The sequence below is a fragment of the Apostichopus japonicus genome, chromosome 17 (genome assembly GCF_037975245.1).
Source record: "Apostichopus japonicus isolate 1M-3 chromosome 17, ASM3797524v1, whole genome shotgun sequence".
NCBI classification, from domain to species: Eukaryota; Metazoa; Echinodermata; class Holothuroidea; order Aspidochirotida; family Stichopodidae; genus Apostichopus; species Apostichopus japonicus.
In genome coordinates, this window is record NC_092577.1 from 4,325,503 (window position 1) to 4,345,246 (window position 19,744).

At 39.4% G+C, this 19,744-nt stretch overlaps 1 protein-coding gene and 1 long non-coding RNA gene across 3 annotated transcripts; both read left to right on the forward strand.

Moving 5' to 3' along the window:
- Positions 1-11,033, forward strand: LOC139984315 (transmembrane protease serine 3-like). Of its 2 annotated transcripts, none has more exons than XM_071998181.1 (9): positions 1-518; positions 1,661-1,765; positions 3,764-4,066; positions 5,585-5,680; positions 6,406-6,729; positions 7,708-7,900; positions 8,638-8,900; positions 9,426-9,565; positions 10,590-11,033. In XM_071998181.1, the coding sequence occupies exons 1-9, from the start codon at positions 446-448 to the stop codon at positions 10,758-10,760; spliced, it is 1,668 nt and encodes a 555-aa protein (XP_071854282.1). In that variant the 5' UTR covers positions 1-445; the 3' UTR covers positions 10,761-11,033. The 2 variants fall into 2 exon arrangements, with proteins under 2 accessions (XP_071854282.1, XP_071854281.1); XM_071998180.1 differs by having other exon boundaries at positions 4-518; positions 3,722-4,066.
- Positions 11,034-14,927: 3,894 nt separating this feature from the next.
- Positions 14,928-18,965, forward strand: LOC139984347 (uncharacterized). The gene is made up of 3 exons (XR_011799053.1): positions 14,928-15,321; positions 16,489-16,650; positions 17,053-18,965. It is a non-coding gene; the product is annotated as an uncharacterized lncRNA (long non-coding RNA).
- The last annotated feature ends 779 nt before the right edge of the window (positions 18,966-19,744 follow it).

The following is a 19,744-nucleotide window of genomic DNA, read 5'->3' on the forward strand; positions in this document are numbered from 1 at the left end:
CCGAGTTTACACTATTCAAACAGTCGCACTTCGATCCTTACTAAAGACCCACTGTCGCTAGTTGGATCACTAGACCGGTTGCAATTTATGCCCCTACCGCACACCGATCTTTACCTATACTATATGTATTACTTCTATACACGTATCTTTGCGGTCTGCTTTACACATAATGGCCCGTTGACAATGTAAGCTTAGGTCCTCCGTTTTGGTGCGTTGCTATGGGAACTTACGCAGCCCAAATGTGTTAGTCATTCAGTATTTAGTTCACTGCGTAGACAACAAAGCTATTGAAAGTCACTCGACTGGTTCTGGTGAACCTGTGTCCTTGGAACTATGTCAACACAGTTTGTATAGTTTAAAATATAAGACTATAGGCCTGTATAGTTTAGCGTGTATTACGCCATGTAGATTGTCCTATCCATTTTGAAGCACTGTGTATTTATAAATGCCTGCAGGAATGGCATGCTGCACTTACTCTCTACTGGTGTTGATAACTTGGGGAGTATTCTGCTACATCGGTAGGTATTTTGTTTGTTTGCAACAATAAGGTAATTGGTAGACCCCACTTCCTTGTATTCAATTCCACGTTAGGCTGTTAACACCTAGATTATCGTTATATAGGGAAACCCCACTGTTACATCAATTTTAGGTCTATATTAATCAGAAATGGGTCTCATAAAAGTAGACGGGTAAGTGGCAAATATTGTTAAGGGCATCATAAGATATCATCTAACGCACAGGGGCTCCCAACGTTGGCCACAAAGTTGTTATATATAACAGAAAAGATTCGAAACTCCGCGACCGTGACATATTATGTAAAGTACCGGTAAAAGACGTCAATGTGTAATGTTTGTTGACCAGAATCACCAAGTATTACTTGCTAACTTGCCTGCCTAAATAATCGGCCAGAGCGAACAAGCTATGTAATGAACATCTTGTCTATTTATTTTGCCGATCAGTAGAGCTGTTTTACCATATAGGCATACTACAGGACCGTCCCAATTGGGGGGGGGGGGGAAAGAATTTTGAAACCTTGCCCGAATTTTCGAAACTTACTACACGAACCCAGTGGCGTAGGAAGGTACTTTTGAGTGGGGGGGCTGAAGACTGATGGCCGGCCTGGGGGAGGGGTCTAAGGGGAGGGGGTGTCCCCCTCCCCTTTGGAATTTTTTGGCATTTCCAGGTGGCCTCAGATGCAATTTGGTGCAATATAGCACACTTCAACACCCACTCCATTTTGTAAAGAATTTTGCATTTTCACCTGGCCTTAGATGCAATTTGGTGCTTCAATTGAGATTTTTTTTTCTCATTTGGAAATGAAAAAGGGGTTTTCTGACTTGCGGAGCGGGGGGGCGGAACGATACTTCCGCCCCCCATATTTTTCACTGGGGGGCTGGCGCCCCCCCCCCCCAGCCCCCCCGGTTCCTACGCCCTTGCACGAACCGCATGAAACATGCTGCTGCCGGTTGCGAGCAGGTCTTTATTGAAATTATCACAGTTTTAGTAAGCAGTGGTTTATTTGATGTAGTCAGTTATAACCACATACTTACAACATATTTCCCAACCCACGGATGACGTGTGTAATGAAGTTCCATTCAACTTCAATGTAAACAATATTATTTTCATCTCTGAATTGTCCTCTCGCTTTTTTTCTATACAGTTGCACATGCGCAATTCTCATGTTTTGATGACGTAATTATTGCAACTGATGACGTATGCGATTACAAGTGGGACTGTCCCTCGGGAGAAGACGAAAGTGATTGTCGTAAGTACATACATTAACATAACATAATATATATAATTGTTGCTTTTCAAATCGTTCTTGCTTGGTGAAGACGCAATCAGAAAATTATATCTATCTCTCTATTTTTTTTTGCGAAGAGAATAGACTCACAATTTTTATGGCCAAATTGGACCAGGCAAACTAATTAAATCCTTATCCTTTCATGTAGATCAAGAACGGCGCCCTTTGGAAAATTCCAATAAATAAGGGGTTAATCAACGGTCTAGCGTGCGTAACTCACAGGATTAATGCACGATCGGGGGATAATGCAAGCGATGCACGAGGGCGGAGCCCGAGTGCATCCAGCGATAGCATTAACACCCGGAGTGCATTAATCATGTGAGTAACGCACGCTAGACCGTTCATTAACCCCGTTCATTCATACACTACCATTTGTGTGGGGAAAAAAATCATAAAACAAAACATTGTTGGTTACATATAACCAAAGATTTATTAAAGTGATGCCCGTAATTTTACCGTGCGTTACTCACAGGATTAACCACGGTCAGCTGACCTGAATGGACCAATAGGATTTAAGAATCTTTACTAAGTATGAATGAACGTAAGATTCACGTCACAACAGTTGCGGCACGGCGGCATCGCCAAGATGCATAGCCAGCCATCGTGGTGTGTTGGGTGGAGGGTGGGTGGGGTGGAGAAGGGGAACACCAAAAGTCAAGGAATTTCACTTCAATTAACGCCTGTATTGATATAACTTTCCATTAAACCATAAAGACGTTACTGTATCCTCTGTTATAAATTCAAATTGCACGGGGAGCGGCCGGGAGGGGGTAACACTCAATTTTGCTGATGATCGTTTTGGGGGAGGGGTCTAAGGGGAGGGGTTGCCCTATCCATCTGAGGAAATTTCGGTTCGGGTTTTAGATCCCAAATAGTGCCATCGTTTATTAGTGTCGTACGTGACTTTGCGTGTGTGTGTTATAAAGTGTAAAGCCATTTAGATTTGGAGACATGTGATTCCAATGCCTCCAGAGGATACGGCTATGTATATATTAAACGATATCAGAGGTTTACATATATATACACGTAAGTGTGGGTAGGTTTACGCAAGTATTTTATATATCTCTTTTGACCCAATGGGGATGTTGTGCATTGATTTAAGATAACAAATCAAGTTCCATACCAGGCATGGAGCTTTGACTATAGAAGTGACAATTACTGAATCAAAGTGAAATTGCTAAGAGAGAGAGAGAGAAACCGCGTTCCATGATTAGCATTGGCTAATGCTGGAACCTATTGGGAAGCATATCACACCTGCACACTTCCTCAACTCCCGCCTGCACTCACCCCCCAACCCCACCTCCCCCACTGGCTTCGCCACTGCAGTGTACAATACAGCAATCACTTTCAACTTTCAGCAATCACTTTCAACTGTCTGCCAGTTATTGCCCACATTCCCTCCTCCTCTCTCCCCGACACACACATTACCCAAACACCATCTCCCTCCCCCACCCCCCCATCCCACCCACACACACACATTACTCACGCACAGGCAAACAGAAAGCGATATATGCTGCATTGTCGAGCTAAGAGGAGTACTTTCATTTTCCTTAAAACCGTTACACACATTTTCACTTGACCGTATAAAACAGAAATCTCAGAATTTCCATGAACGCAAAAGGCTATGCTTGGGAATTCTGTAAAAAAAATCCCCCTTGGGGGGGGTGCGGTTCATGTCACCTGTTGAGCACATGCTGGTACTATTTCATTACTTTTAAAGAGTAACACCCTCTTGCATCTCGGTAACAGAACTGAACAGAGTATATAACTATTGTTGAAAGATGCAACAAAAGTTGTAAAACTGAAGGGCAAAAAATACATTAATATGTGCTTCATCATCATAACTGACATTTCTTTCAAATTTTCGAGATATAGCTCAATTAACCGCTTCTACTATTTTGTGTTCCATATCTTCAGCTACGTTAGAGCTTCTTCAGTCGATAACTGTCTACTCAACAGGTTACCTGGAAAGCTTACCGTACCCTGACAACCAACATATGGTATGGACTGTTAAAGCCTCCGTAGGACTCATCTTGGCCCTGTCTACTGAGGGACCTTTTGACATCGAAGAAAAGTACGATGCGCTGGCTGTAGGTCACGGAACCCGTCCTTCAACCGAATCCCAGTTATTAACATACAGTGGCTCTCAAGGTCCATCACCATTCGTTACGTACAATCGTGAAATTTGGATTCGTTTTCAATCGGATGGAGATAAAAATGGCGTTGGCTTTTCTGTAAAAGTTCTAGCTCTGAATGCCACAGGTATTTAGCATGTCTGCGTTACTTCTTTGCTAATAATATTGGCCTGCACACGTGACATCATAATACTAACGCAATCTCGTATACCGAGCTGCAGTAGCATACCTGTACATATGACTTCAAAGGTGGGGAAGTGGGTCGTCCAAATTGAAAGTTTCCCCATAGGGGAATGAACTTTTGTCATGCAGGGTCAGAGACAAATAACAGATTTTTTATAAAGGAGGGGTGTTGCATATGTGGTTAACTGACATGTAGGTGGGGGAGGGGGATTTGGGGTGTCCTTCCCCAGAAGTAGGACATGATGCACTCTGAGGCATAATTAGACTATAAATTAAAGTATATATCAATAGCACTAAGGGCAAGTTTGTGCCATTAAATACTTTGTGTGAAGTTGAAAAAAGTGTGGTGCACACCCCTAAAACATTGATCTAATCCCCCCCCCCCCCGACTCCCCGACTGACCATGAACGTGATGATCAGTATTAGTCACAAGTTGTGGACGCCACTGCCGGGTTATATCCAAGCCTCTACTATCGTTGAAACGAGACCATGCAGTCTATTCTATAATAATGAATTGTCTGTTATTGAGTGACGGAAATAACGCGATTTCCTATATATAGAGTGCAGTGAAGTCGCTGGTCAACAGACACTCGACATTTCATCACCATATAAAATCATGGAGATACAACAGACACTCGACATTTCATCACCATATAAAATCATGGAGATACAACCACGTTTGATGATAACAATAAATTTTACTCATTTTTTATTGCAGTACATGGTACTATACGGTATATTTGCAATAGATTCGTTTGCCCTAGATGCTAAATATACGTTGGTAAAGTCAAACAAGCCAGTGTATACAAATCAATAAACGCGGTGGTGGTAAGGGAACAACCTTTGTTTAATATTTAAAACAGTGACCTTGGGTTGATCCTATATTCGAGAATGACGCGCGCAAACTCTTGCAACAATATACAACGGCATCGTGCAGAAATATCTTCTTAGTGTCTTTGTCACTTCGAAACATCCTATTCTTTTGCCGCCAATAAACATTTACGAATTCGCAGGAGTCGGACCAGAATCCAATGGTGTTGAAACTGACGCCTGTGACGACACCGTACCATTGTGGCATTGCCCTGAAAATGATTTGGGTCATAACACCAATTTCCTATAGAAACACTGCGTCGATATCATCTATTTCATGTTGTTTCCTTAGAAACGCCGCGTCTATATGATCTATTTCATGTTGTTTGCATGGAAACGCTTCATATATATGATCTATTACATATTGCTTCCATAAAAACACTGCGTCTATAATTATGATCTTCATGTTGTTTCCATAAGAACATTGCGTTTATATGATATATTTCATGTTGTTTCCATAAAAACACTGCGTCTATAATTATAATTTAGTTCATGTTGTTTCTATAGAACACTGCGTTTATATGATATATTTCATGTTGTTTCCATAAAAACACTGCGTCCGCATAATTTAGTTCATCTTTTGTTTCCATAGATACCTTGCGTTGCGATAAAGGAGATATTATTCGTCCGAACGAAGTATGCAACTTGAAATGGGATTGTCCAGACGGTAGGGATGAATCAAATTGCGGTAAGAAAATTTATCACCATGACGACTCGCGCGTTATTCTGTATGCAATAACTTTCTTCAAGATATGGTGAACAAGTTACATTATTTTTTTTTTGTAGGGCTTTCTATGATAGCCTAACCGAAAACAAATCGAGCCAAATTCCTGCACCAGTGAATATCATAAAATCAACCAACATTCCGCAACGAATCATGTCTTGGGAAAACCATAATTTTGTCACCATTGTTCGTTCACCTCTTGCAAACTAATGCCCGAGTGTACTCAATTAATGTAGTAATGCTTATGCTAAGCAATGGGATCAGTTGATGGGCGATTTATGACGCCATCATTAAGAAACAATACACATCAAACGGCATAGACAGATTACTCTAAACCAATGAAAAGTTTTAAATTGACATGTTGATCATGGTTGCCAGACACATATTTCATTTGAAATCCACCGGTCTAACTGTTTCAAACCATGTCATTACCGGTATCAGTGGAGCTGTGAAATTCATTTATGACCTACCTGTCTTCACTTTCATCAGAGTACTCTGGCTTCCAAAAAATGGCTACACCTTAAGTACACTATACCGCGTCTTTGAATGACTTTTTAGGCACACTTACCTTACATCTTTGGCTATGATTTTTCAAATGGTTCCCATCAAATTTGGAATGCTTTGTAACTGTATAACTATTTTCTTCTCTGCCTCTCTCCTCCCACCCCCTCTCTCTCTTTGCATTGTAGACCCTATTTTACCGGAATCCCCATACATCGTTATATCGCCATTTGACCTAACGGGTTATTCCAATAACCTCGATGTCTTCTGGACAGCAAGAACACTCATCGGTTGGACATTCCGGTTACAGTTTCTCTCATTTGAAACGGAACCAATTTTCGACTTGTTACAAGTCGGTGCTGGCTTGGAATGTAATCACGTCTTTGACTATTCGTTCAGCGGGTCTGAAGTCCCGGATGTGATAACCACCAAAGACAATACTCTCTGTTTACATTTTAGCAGTGATTATTCTGTTGTCTCCCGAGGATTCTCTGTCAATATATCTACAATAGGTTTGTAAAAATCCATTGTTTGCAATAACAAAATTATATTAAAATCATAAAAAAGAACATAAATATCCAGAATGTCATATTTGACCAAAATGTTATTATTTATGGTTACATATTTAAATACGTTGGGAGCGGCAAAGGTCAAACTGCCGTAATGGGAAGTACGAATTTAAGCTCCATACAAGATAATCAAAGTAAAGATGTCATATCATCTCGGCGTATAACGTCACAAAACTGTGCTGAAAGAAATGACCCATGACGTCATAGTTTCCATCTTGTTTAGGCCTATTATGACGTCAAATGTTTGTGTTTAACAAGATGGCGTCACTAATTATTGTCTTCTAAAGCCTGGCATGACCCTTCAAACGTCTGTGTTGTTACAATATGACGTCACGGTTTTCGTCTACGCTATAGCACCGTATGTTGACAGACGTCGGACTGTATTATGTGACATAACGGTTCTCTTATATGACATCTGTAGATCTGTCGGTGTGTATCCACCCATTGTTGTCATTGTCCACATTAAAAATACCCAAGTCATGACATCTATGGAGCTTTCAGTGTGCATCCCTTCATTGTTGTCAATGTCCACATTAAAAATACCCAGTTAGATGGCAGCCATAGATTTTTCAGTGTGTATCCACCCATTGTTGTCAATGTCCACATTAAAAATACCAAGTCATAACATCTATGGAGCTTTCAGTGTGTATCCCTTCATTGTTGTCAATGTCCACATTAATAATACCCAGTGAGATGACAGCCATAGATCTTTCAGTGTGTATCCACCCATTGTTGTCAATGTCCACATTATAAATACCCAAGTCATGACATCAATGGAGCATTCAGTGTGTATCCACCGTATGACGTTAACACGTCTGTTCTGCCGACGCTGCGTATAACGGCAAATTCTTGATCGGTACATATCCTGATATGAGGGAGCCATTCAACATTAACCTTGGAATCCATGTTTCCCTATAACAGAGATACCTGTTACTCCTCAAATATGCGGAGATCGTCCAGCGGAGGGTGTGAATTCTCGGATAATCGGAGGCAATGATGCATCATTGGGTAACTGGCCCTGGATCGGTTCCATCAGGACATCATCAGGCAAATACCTCTGTTCGGCGTCATTAATTCACCCAGAGTGGGCCGTTACTGCAAGACATTGTATTGGGTAAATCAAATACAGGGTTTCTTCCATCTTTTCATTTTCATCTGGGCCAAAAAAAAACAGGTGGCATAGTTTGGCATTGATTTTGATAATTTCCTTTCGATGTCATTTCGATATAAAAATAATTCCCAACAGATCGACTGAGTGAGTTTACGTTAATTGATTATCATACTTCATATCAAATAATAATTAACAAAAGATATCTTAACTTTTGAACATTTTACTCCTTATTTGCTGTTCATTTATTATACTATCGAGTTTTCTGGACCACTCAAACAAATAAGAAGTTATTGTTGGTCGGCCTGTAATCTTACTTCGATCGATTTGAGTGGAAAATATATTAACCTTTCGGCTATTCGTATCAAAATACCTGCAATGAAACTCATAAGTAATCGACAAACCCTCGACTACTGGCGTGCACAGTTGTAGGGCGCCCAAACTATATTGTCAAGCAACTGAACTAGCATAGTTGTAGGGCGCCCACACTCTATTGAAATGTAACTGAACTAACATAGTTGTAGGGCGCCTACACTGTATTGTTAAGCAACTGAACTAGCAAAGTTGTAGGGCGCCCACACTCTGTTGTAACGCAACTGAACTAGCATAGTTGTAGGGCGCCCACACTCTATTGTAACGCAACTGAGCTACATAAACGAGTTGTCAAACGATATACGGTACATGTTCCAATAATCAATAATCTGTTTTAATTGACGGATAATTCTCTTCTATCGTAAGGACAGACAGGGCGGTCATGAGGTCGTCTTTGGCGATATTCTCCTATCGGAAAGTTCTCCTTACCAACAGAGGGTCACCTTTACCCCTTCCGGTCACCCTGACTTCAGCTACGCCACTTTGCAACACGACATCGCTTTATTGCATCTAAACAGATCAGTAAACGTCACAGATTACGTCCGACCAGTCTGTTTGGCAGAATTTGAGAATGAAACGTCAATTTATGAGGAATGTTTAATCGCTGGTTGGGGAGTGAAAGACCTTCGGTCAGGTATTTTCAGTGAGATTTTCTTGTACTTTTTTTTGCCGCAGTATATATTGATAATTATTCACATTAGCAGTTATTCCTAATTTAGTTAATTAGCTAATTACTGGATCTTCTTGTGCACTCTCGCCCGCTTCTTTCAGGCCACCAACTTCCCTAATCTCAATTTGAAAAAAGAAGAAGAGTGAACCATCTAATCTTGATGCTACCGCTGAAATCCCTCCCAAATACTTCTCGGCAATGGTTATGGCCATGCAGTTAACTGGTAACGGAGCGGCCATTCTTTCCTGTCCCCTCGGCCCATCGACTCCCCACCCCTCCCCCGGTCTCCCCACTCCCCACGGCAAAGTATCGTGCAAATATGGTTTCCTCTTTTGGGTTATCAAATATTTGAAAGATTTCTGTTATCTAATAAGCTAGCATAAAACTTCATCCTTCATATGGCAAATCCTTCCAGATCCCCGCTACTCCATAGCACCTTCTCTCCGACTTTTAATCTGAAAGTGAAGTAACCATTTATGTTATTCACAGAATCGGCTAGTGATAAGCTCCAAGAAGCTGAAGTACCCATTATTGACGGGACAACGTGTTCAAACTATCTTGGTGACCTATTCTATCCCAGTATTATGATCTGTGCTGGTTTTCACGACGGAGGCGTTGACAGCTGTAATGTAAGTATAGGCACGGGCGACGGGAAGATGGTTAAATCTCGGGGGTTGGGGTGGGGATTGCGGAAACATTGGGACATTTGGCTTTGATTTAATTTGAGGGAAATCAAAAAGTTATCTTCTACGACAAAATGAACAATAAGTACACATTAATTCCGATCACCAAAAAGTCCACAATTTTTCCAATTTCCAACGAAAAGACTCCATGTCTTTTCTTGATCTCAATAGTTTTAATTTATCAACAAAATGGTGCCTATTAAGTATCAAAAAATGTATGGAAAAGACTATTTATAAAACAAAATTCTTCGATAAAATAGCGACGGTGTTTGAAAATTTGCAAAATGATTGAAATATGGCAGCAGTAGTGACATTCCAATTAGCTGAGTATTTTAATGTAATTCCTTTGAGGTTCTGACCATCTAAATTAATACAGGAATTGAGATGTTTTTTTCATTTCAACCTAAAGCAGACATCAATTATAATTCTCAGTACTGACTTTTCCAACCGGTCCGGCAATCCGACAGTTCCCCGCGACCGGACCGGTGGGGGCCACTCGCTTAAATTAATTCCCAGTCAAAGCCGATTTCTATACTTGCAGTACCAGCTGCTACAACCTTATGAGAGTAAAGTGTAAAGAAACCGCAAATCCAAACATATGCAAAGCTTAAACTTTCTAGTTTGTTTTATCATTTCACGTTCAAGCTTTTGCATCACCGTACAAATATCTTGCTATGGTTTGGTTTCTTTGGGGACGTGTTGAGTATTTAGCGCTGACACGGTCGGGGCTCTGTGGGTCATGTAAAAAGTACAACTTTATCTTTAAACTTTATATTAAACTGGTGCCTTGTTATCAGATTTGAACGAAAATCTCGACCACGATGTCACTTTTTGTATTGCTAGCTAAGTATGCCTTTCTGTATGGAAGGGCACAATGGCCATCTTTTTGGCAGGGGCCCAAATCAATGTCGGTCCGCCCCTGTATCTTATTGCACGATTGTGTATATCATATCGTCTTTGTTTTTGCCAGGGTGACAGTGGTGGACCGCTGATGTGTCGAAACTCCGACGGTAGGTGGGATTTAGTCGGTGTGACGTCGTTCGGCATATTCTGCGCGTTTCCAGAGTTACCGGGAATATATACAAGGATTTCTGCGCATCTGCAGTTCATATCTGAACATATTTCGAACCTACCAGACTAAAACAAACTTTTTTAAAGGTTTTATCCCTGCAAGTGAGATAACAAGAACAGCGGTTTGCTTTTAAAACCGTGACGGTCGTCAACAAATGTTGGATAGTGGAGTTTGTCGAAGAGATATTGGTCCAAAATTGCAGATTTTACAACAAACTATATACAGCAATATGTTTTGGCGGTCCCTGTCGGGGTGGTTTGTCCATCTACTACGGTTTACTCCAGCGATGGCGAATGACATATCGTGTCTCATATATTGTCAACAAATAAACAACTAAAATCTGGCGGAGGCAGCATACATATTCGTTTTGAAAGGAAGGTGAGGGGGGGGGGGGAGCGTGAACATTAAATTAAGGGGTTCTGGGTAGTCGTACTCAAAAATCGTAAAAAGTTACGTCATAGTCTATGCTAATTGAGAAGACAGTCATGTTGAGTTGAAATATGCGATTGTGGTTAAGTTTTGATATGACTTGCATTTTCAAAATTATTGTTACATATAGACAACTGTTTTAATTCATTTCGTATCCAATACACACTTTATGTGCAGACGGTTATGATATATTTAAATGTACACTAATTTGAACCTCCATAGTATTTTACAAATTTTACGCTGTTTTAAACCCCCTTTTAATTACAAGTGTCATGACTATTATTAGATATAAATCACTCCAATATCAACTTTTAGTGCAAAAGTTATGTTACTCGAACCTCCATTTAAAACTAACTAATATTATCGCTTTAAAGTGATCATGAGTTTGCAAGCTTTCTTATTTGTTGTTGTTGTGACTATTAAGGCACGGTTTTTAAATGGCATTGCATATAAATGTTAGGATTCGCTAAATATGATACATATCAATGTAGAAATGATCACGTTTGTATTATTTTGTACCCCTGGTGTTTAAGCCCCCTTTTTTAAAGTTCTTTTAAAATTGTAAACTAATATTTTATCATTTCAAATAAACATGACTTTCAATGCGTTTCAATTAATGCAGGCTTTGCTGCGCAAACGGACGTTACGCGATAGACTTTGACAAATTAATGATATTGTGCTTTTTTTGCAGCCTATTTCGCCGAAATGGGCCCAAGAAGAGTTGACTTGAGGCAATTGTTTTATATTTTTGCACATATGACGCCCGAATGTGGCTTTCTCATGCTTTTCGACGACAAATTGCAGAAGGGGTCCGTCCATATGGATATCTCAATGAATAAGCATGGTGTCCTGAAGAGTACATGGGGCCCATTTGGTTTAATGACTACACGCCGTACGATCGGCTTCTGCGTAAAGGGAGTATATTTTGTTCCAGGTACTTGTCACCGGGTCTCCCTGTGGTCCGGGCCCCGGTAGGCCGCACCGGTCCAGTTACTCCGCTGCAAGTTGTAGCCACACTGGATACGGGTATACTAACTACTTTCAAACTTCTTGAAATGATAAACTTGTGTTTATTTTCCCGAATGTTCTAATCATACGTTATTGTTATCGGCATGTCCTTAGTCATCTACTAAGTTAGATCTACAGGTAACGTCGACTCATGCATTGCTTTCGATGTACATTATGTGACGTCAGTTTGTCAATCGGAAGATCAGACTAGATTACTGCATTATTTTTGTTGGCATTCGAAAGAATATCAGCATATGCCCGAATTTCACGGATCTAACCCGTGGGGGGGGGGGTTAGATCCACTCGCCGCGCCTCCTGCGCCTATGATTTTTTTTTTGGGGGGGGAGGGGGTGGGTGGTAACTAGTCCGGCAGTTGTGACACCCCTCCTATGATGTTTTCTTCCGGTGAATCATAAGTTACGAATACTAATATTCTGACTATAAAGTTTAAAATTTTAGTCCGCTCCCTCTCTTCAGTATAATAAGATAAGTATGCAGTTTATTACCAACTTTTTGCCATCAAATGTTACTGTCGGTTAGCCTATTTGCCATCTTAAATTATTCGTTGTTCATGCATTGAAGACTAGCCCCAAACCACGTTCGGCTATCTGAAAAAGTTAACTTTCTGTCAGTGGCGTAGGAAGGTACTTTTGAGTGGGGGGCTGAAGACTGATGGCCGGCCTGGGGGAGGGGTCCAAGGGGTCTTTGGAATTTTTTTGCATTTCCAGGTGGCCTCAGATGCAATTTGGTGCAATATAGCACACTTCAACACCCACTCCATTTTGTAAAGAATTTTGCATTTTCACCTGGCCTTAGATACAATTTGGTGCTTCAAATGAGATTTTTTTCTCACTTAGAAATAAAAAAGGGGTTTTCTGACTTGCGGAGCGGGGGGGGGGGCGGAACGATACTTCCGCCCCCCACATTTTTCACTGGGGGGCCTTGCTTTCTGTTGCTTGCAAGTGACGTTTTGTTCGCGTCGCTACAAAATGCAGACAGTAATGAAACGTGATACCTTGTTATCTTTAGCTGGACCTGAGATGTCCATCGCTGTATCGTTTGTACACTGTGCTGTGGGTATTGACCGAAGCTGTATCATGTACGGACTGTACACTAGCAAGATGTGTGTGTATTTTCTGGGATCGATGGTGGTGTCTAACACTTCTGTTACACCTCATTCGAAACTAGGTCAGATTTCCGGCATTAGACGTTTCCTTTTGCGCGAGTCTTCACACCTTTTAAGTGTTGTTTATTCTTCTTTGTCGTGTTTCCTTATTTTGATCTCTCTTCTTTTCTTGAATCGGAGTCACATTCTACTTTGTTCGGCCATATTGCTTTTAGAAAACTTTCATTCAAGCTCACAACTATGCATGCTATAAATCTAACGTAATCAATTCTAACGGTATATTGTTGTGATGACCAAAAAATTGCCCCCCCAAGGGCGGCGGAACCGGGGGGCACAGGGGGCACGTGCCCCCCCCACTTTTCCTCAGGGTTAAAAATGTGCCCTTTTTCTACATAAAAATTGAGGTGTCTCAAGTTAGCAAGAGGCCAGGGAACCAGAATGAACACTCGGGAAGGGCCGTTTCCGGCCATCTGAGGGGTTTGTAAAACCAACATTTTTCTTGTGCGCTCCGCGCCAACCGATGGTGGCGCTCCGCTCAGATAGTCGTGCATACAACTTTGCAAATCCTGGCTACGCCCCTGACTTTTAAAGAAAATTTGCTTTTCACATCATTGTCCCTTAGGGAAACTATTTACACATTGTTATTACTTAAAATCTGTTCATTTTTGTCAATAGGGACACAAGTATTGACAGATAGGTATTGAAATGAGGTTTTAATTTTTATAATTTTTTTTTCTAATTAAGCTAATTAGATGTGCAAATATGTAAAATGAGGTTATGATACAAACAATGTACTTTTTTTGCCCATTTGAAATTATTTTGATGAAATTTGCTGGACTTTTGATAGTTTGATGAGTTCAAGACATGTTATTACATAAGTAAAATATAATTTGATGTTTGAATGTGAGGAATATGACTGATTTTCCCCCCTCCAAACAAACAAATGTATTCTGTAATACATTGGTAGCCACGCGTAACGGTGAGTCTATATATACCAATTGCGCTACATACACAATACATAGTACATACAGTGTGCAACTATGCGGCTTACCGTATCACAATTTCATCGTCGGAATCTTCTTCTCCAACGGCTGGATGGTCAAATTGCCCATAAAAAGAAGGTCTAACGCCTCTTAGAAGTATTTAGCCATGATAATATGTGCTAAATAGTTACCGTTTCAATTACGTGAGTGATTGCATTGACCCTAACGACGCTAAGCATATCAACTGTGGTTGACCGAAATTCTATACCGTAGAAATGCTCGAGTTGAATTGCTAGGGATTACTCACAAAGTGAAGGCGCAATTGCTAAATCGTTTTTATGTAGACAGGCGTTTCAGTGTGGCTCTTCTGGAGAGCCACATGAATTTATCATGAATTTCAAAATGAAGGCCACTTCTCATTTACGTATTATTACTTTCAATACACCGGTTACGTGTTAACATATATTATATGTCTTTACAGTCTAGAGTTAATATTGATAAATTACCCCCCGACTGTTATAAAAATCAAATGTGTATAAATACCATATTTTTATTTTAAAAGTCAAAGTAAAATCAAGACTAATGGAGTATAGTAAAATGAAGGGAGGAGTTATTGACCGTGTGCCTATTGATCTGAGTGGTACGTCGATAGCACAACCTGACAAGTTTATTAAACAAAGTTTCCTATACACTGTAAAAACACCTGGGTCATTTTGTGTGACCCATCTGCTGAGTCAGCCATACTGTACCCAGAAATGGGTCGTATTGGTTGAGTTATTACGCAAGATTGTTTGAAATTGTGAAATAGCTCGATGAAAGTTTGACTTTTTGCACTGGGTCACTCTCAAAGACTTTTCTCATTGGATAAGTTATGTCATGTGACCACTATCAGCGTTTTTGCATGACGCCTTTCGTAGGCGACAGCTGAACACCGTCACACAAATCTACAAACCATACGTAAATTCAGGACCAAGAAGGCAGTCTAAGTTGAATCAAAAACTTTGATGGGCTCTGAAAATGGACACGTTTGTTAGTTCCATCCTTGATGACTGGGGTTTGCCAATGTAAATACCAATATTCAAAGGTAAATATACGCCAAAGTATGCTGACTAGTTCAGGCCACAGGCGCTCGCAACGTTAATTAGTTAAATACTATATTATAGTATGCCATTGTAGATATGATGATAGGCTAGGCCTAAGTAACATGTTATTAGTGCTGCGAGCGCCGTGATTCAGACAAGCCCATAATTACCCTGACACAGTGATAGTGATACATAAATAGCTGTAATGTTAGACCTAACGTTTGGTCTTTCAGGCATGAGACTCTTCCGCGGAAACGCGGATTTCAGATTTTTTTTTTTTTCATTTTCGCGTTTTTTTCTCGTAATTCGCGTTTTTTATTATTTTTTTTATTTAATTTTTTTTTTTTTTTTTTTGCCGAACATGCTGGACTGTGAAGGGAAGGAACACCGAATTTGACCAGTGGTGGAATCGAGTAGCACAAAGCAAGCAAAAAAGCCTTTTTTTTGGTTCAAAAAAGCTAAGGGATAGTATACAAGCAGAAATTCCACACTGTTTTGGCGAGTTACGTGATATGATAGATTCCATCTAGAGTCCACCATTTTGCATCTAAGCCCTCCTTACCTGACAAAAAATGTCTAAAGGGGAGGGGGACACTCCCTCCCCATAAACCCCTCCCCCAGGACGGCGATCGATAAATTTCAGATTTTTTTTCCCTGGCTCAGTCTCATCCCTGGTCTTTGATAAAGCATAGGCCTAACCTCACTACGTAAGTTTAACTAAATATAACGTTAGAGGCTAAGACTAGTATAATGTTACTTGTTAATAGCTATCTTGCTGAACAGAGAGTTAACAGTGCGCTATTAAATGTAGTAAAACAGTAGCATAATCAGACTTTTTAGTGGGGGTGGGGAAGAGCTGAAGGGTAGCAAGGAGTCTGTGCAAGGGGAGGGGAACAAGATATGGGGAAGGGGTGTAAGGGGAGGGATAAAATTCTTGTATTTAAGGGGTGGACAAGATGTAAAATGGTTCATCATTTCTATCTTACTAATTTACTTGTATGTCAATTTGGCAGATGGGGGTGACCAATTGGGGGCATTTCCCCTACTGGTTATGCCACTGCAGTAAAATATGATATACTCCAACAAACAGCCTTTGCCAAGACTATAGTCGGTGTAATTGAACAATTGAAGTTAACTATATATGTCATATTTTTATCTGTGGACTATAGGTAGCATGGTACACAAAAGCTCATGGGAAACATCCTGCTACAGACTATCGTGAGGAAAGATTGCCCGAAAACGATCCCATGCCTTTAAGAAACAAGAAGCAACACCGAAAGAACAAAAGAAGCCTACACCTGTAAAGTTCAACATAAAAACAGATCCAAAAGGTACTAATACCATTATCTTGAACAGTCTACATACAATATACTCAGTAAGGGATATGGGTCAATTTCTTTTAACTGTGTAGGCTAAGTAACTGATATTCCTACATCCTCAGTCATTCCTACTGGTATGTAATTAAATCGCATAAAATGTCATGATGATTTTCCACTTATAACAGTCAGGTGCCAAGTTAAGTTGCTTTAACCTTAAACTTAGTATGTAGGTAGCCCTTTGTGAGTAGATGATCCCTCTATTTTTTCATGGAGGTCCAAGGTCATTTGAGGTCAACAGAATCTTAAATCTGCTATGGTAATGATTCAAGTGAAAAGATTTGCTAATTATTTAAATTAGTGACAACAGAATTAAGTGTGCATTGAAAGCAGCAATTTAGTTTCTTTCTTCCAAAGGTTGGGACCATTCTTCCTCAATTCATGGAAGATGAGCTTAAGCAAGATAGAACTCGAAAGCAGCCATTCGTCCTTGCATTTGGTGATAGAAGGTATCCGACTCAGTCATTTGTGATCATCGAAGGGGTTGCTCTGCCAGCAACAGATTTGATTGCAGCTTTTGATATTTGTTTCAAATCATTGTACTTGTTTGACATAGCCTACCCCTGCCAGTGTCAAACAACCTGGGAATTTATACACATTAAGGTTAGTGAAGGGAAAGGAAAGGTTTCAACATCCCCTTCAGTGAGAAGCCCACATGCTTTTTTAAGTAGTCATTAAGAGAAAAAAAGGTATGTAAACAACTTTGTCAAAAGTAGTGTTTCATATGATTTATTTGGTTTTTTATACATTGTAACCTTTTATTGTAGAATTTTCTTAAAACACATATAAGGGATATGAGCATATCTCCTGTAAACCTTGGGCAGTGCAACATTAGGTTAACACTTAGTTGATGGTCATTAACATGATGGGATGATTACATGAGGTTTTTTAAATTTACATAATGTGACAAAGTTGTTTGCTATTTATGTTTGCATGTTATATTACCTTGAACAAGGGTTTAAGTTTCATATGGTATTTGTTATTGTTAAGTTTAGAGGGACCAAAGAAGCAGAACTGCCTCACAAACAGTGGTGCAAACTAGTGTTCCACCATACATCATACATGCACAACTAGCCAAAAGCATGACTGATGTACATTTTTTGCCTGAGCAACTGAAAATTTAATACATATTGTAACATATTGGTGGTGCAAAAATATTCATTCACAGTGTTTCCATTTATTGATGACTTTTCAGTGATTATAAGTCTTGTACTGTATGTTATAAACAGCTTTTCCTCAATCAAATCTAATGCTGTTTTGGTACAAGAACTACTGAGGAAATTATCACCTTTTGGGATATGCTCGCAAGATTTTATTAATTGGCAGCTGGGGGTTTGTCTTGCCCCACCAACCCACTGCAAAATGTTTGATATTGTCTTTGACTTTTGACCATGACAAAGCCCCCACCAAACATTGAGCTTTCCAAAATATTTGATTTCTTACAGCCACCATTGATGTACTACATGTCTTCTATGTATACCTAACATTTTATACAATTGATAACTATGGAATGTTGTTTATTTATATTCTTTAAAAACAATTAGAAATGCTAGCTAATAATCAAATTACTACAGTGACTAAGGATACAAGTAGAGAGTGAGTGCATGCTCCAGTCTCTATTACAAACACTGCAGCAAACGTAGCTGTGAGATCAACAATTAAAGTCCTTCAAGTAGTACAGAACAAATTTCTCAGTGGACTAAAGTTTGCGCACATGAATAAATGATCAGTTTTTTTCAGTTAAGTATGTCAGGATTTTTAGGAACATTGCTTAATTTCCAATGATTCTCAATTGGTACATTAGCCTTAGCCTATGTTCTTGTGTTCATTGTTTGTTTAGTTTTATGAGTATCACATTACTCTGATTTTTACTGTTACTATGATGTTCTAGTTGGAATAAAACAAAACCAATATCGATAATTATATGTGAAATAGAAGAAATTGCATGCTTTATTGTAACACCACTTTGTGATTTGAATAAATTAATTTATCTTTAGGAATCGAAGTCTTATGTCATTTCTTTTACAGATTTCCTGTAACTGCAAATGTAAATTCAGCTTTGACCCATTTACGTGGTCAATTTTTTGACCCAATCTGCTGGGCTGGTGGAGATTGCACTAACCACTGGGTCAAAAGCTGGGTCAAAGTAGCATATGGGTCAAAGTAGCGTATGGGTCAAAATAACCCAGTTTTAGGTCAGATGTAAAATGACACAGATCCTTGGTCAAATTGACCCAAACCTGGGCTGGTGGAGATTCCACTAAGTTGCTGGGCCAAATTTGGGTCAAAAAATGACCCAAGTGTTTTTACAGTGTATAACATGTCAGGAGAGTTAGCTCCTGTATGTAATTTCACCCGAACCGAATTGTACAGTTGCTTATAATAGCGTTTTCGACTTGAATATATTGCGTATTTATATGCATCTGTGTTATAACATGATACCACGTGTGATGCTAGAGGCACATTTTATTGCGGCCTGTGTTAAAAAATATATAAATATATAAAAAATATATAAAAAATAAAAAAATAAAAAATATTTTATATTATATAAAAATAAAAAAAATAAAAAATATATAAAAAAAATATATAAAAAAAATATATATATAATACCACTACGATTTACTGTATTGTATCTTTAACATATCTAGCTCTCGCATGCTCCCAAAACATAACACGTGTTAGTGTGTTATAGCACCCTGGCATATAAATGCAACATCTGCTACACGTTAAGAGCAAATATAAGCTCACACCTTTTCGGCTTGGGTGGTAATTTTGTCTTCATAAAGAGATTAGACTGTATAAATATCCTGGCACTGCAATGAATGTGCAGCATTTTACGGCGGACATGTTAAAGTACCTTCGACACGTCAAATAGAAAAATTCTTCTCAATGACAAAATGCTTACCGTATCAATATATTCTTTGAATAGTATAACTGCAAATTGATGAATAATTAAATTACAAAAGGTATTCTCTGAAAATATATTTTATGGAGCTTAACCAATTCTAATATTTTATTTTATAGATTTTACTGAAACTATTGTACAAAA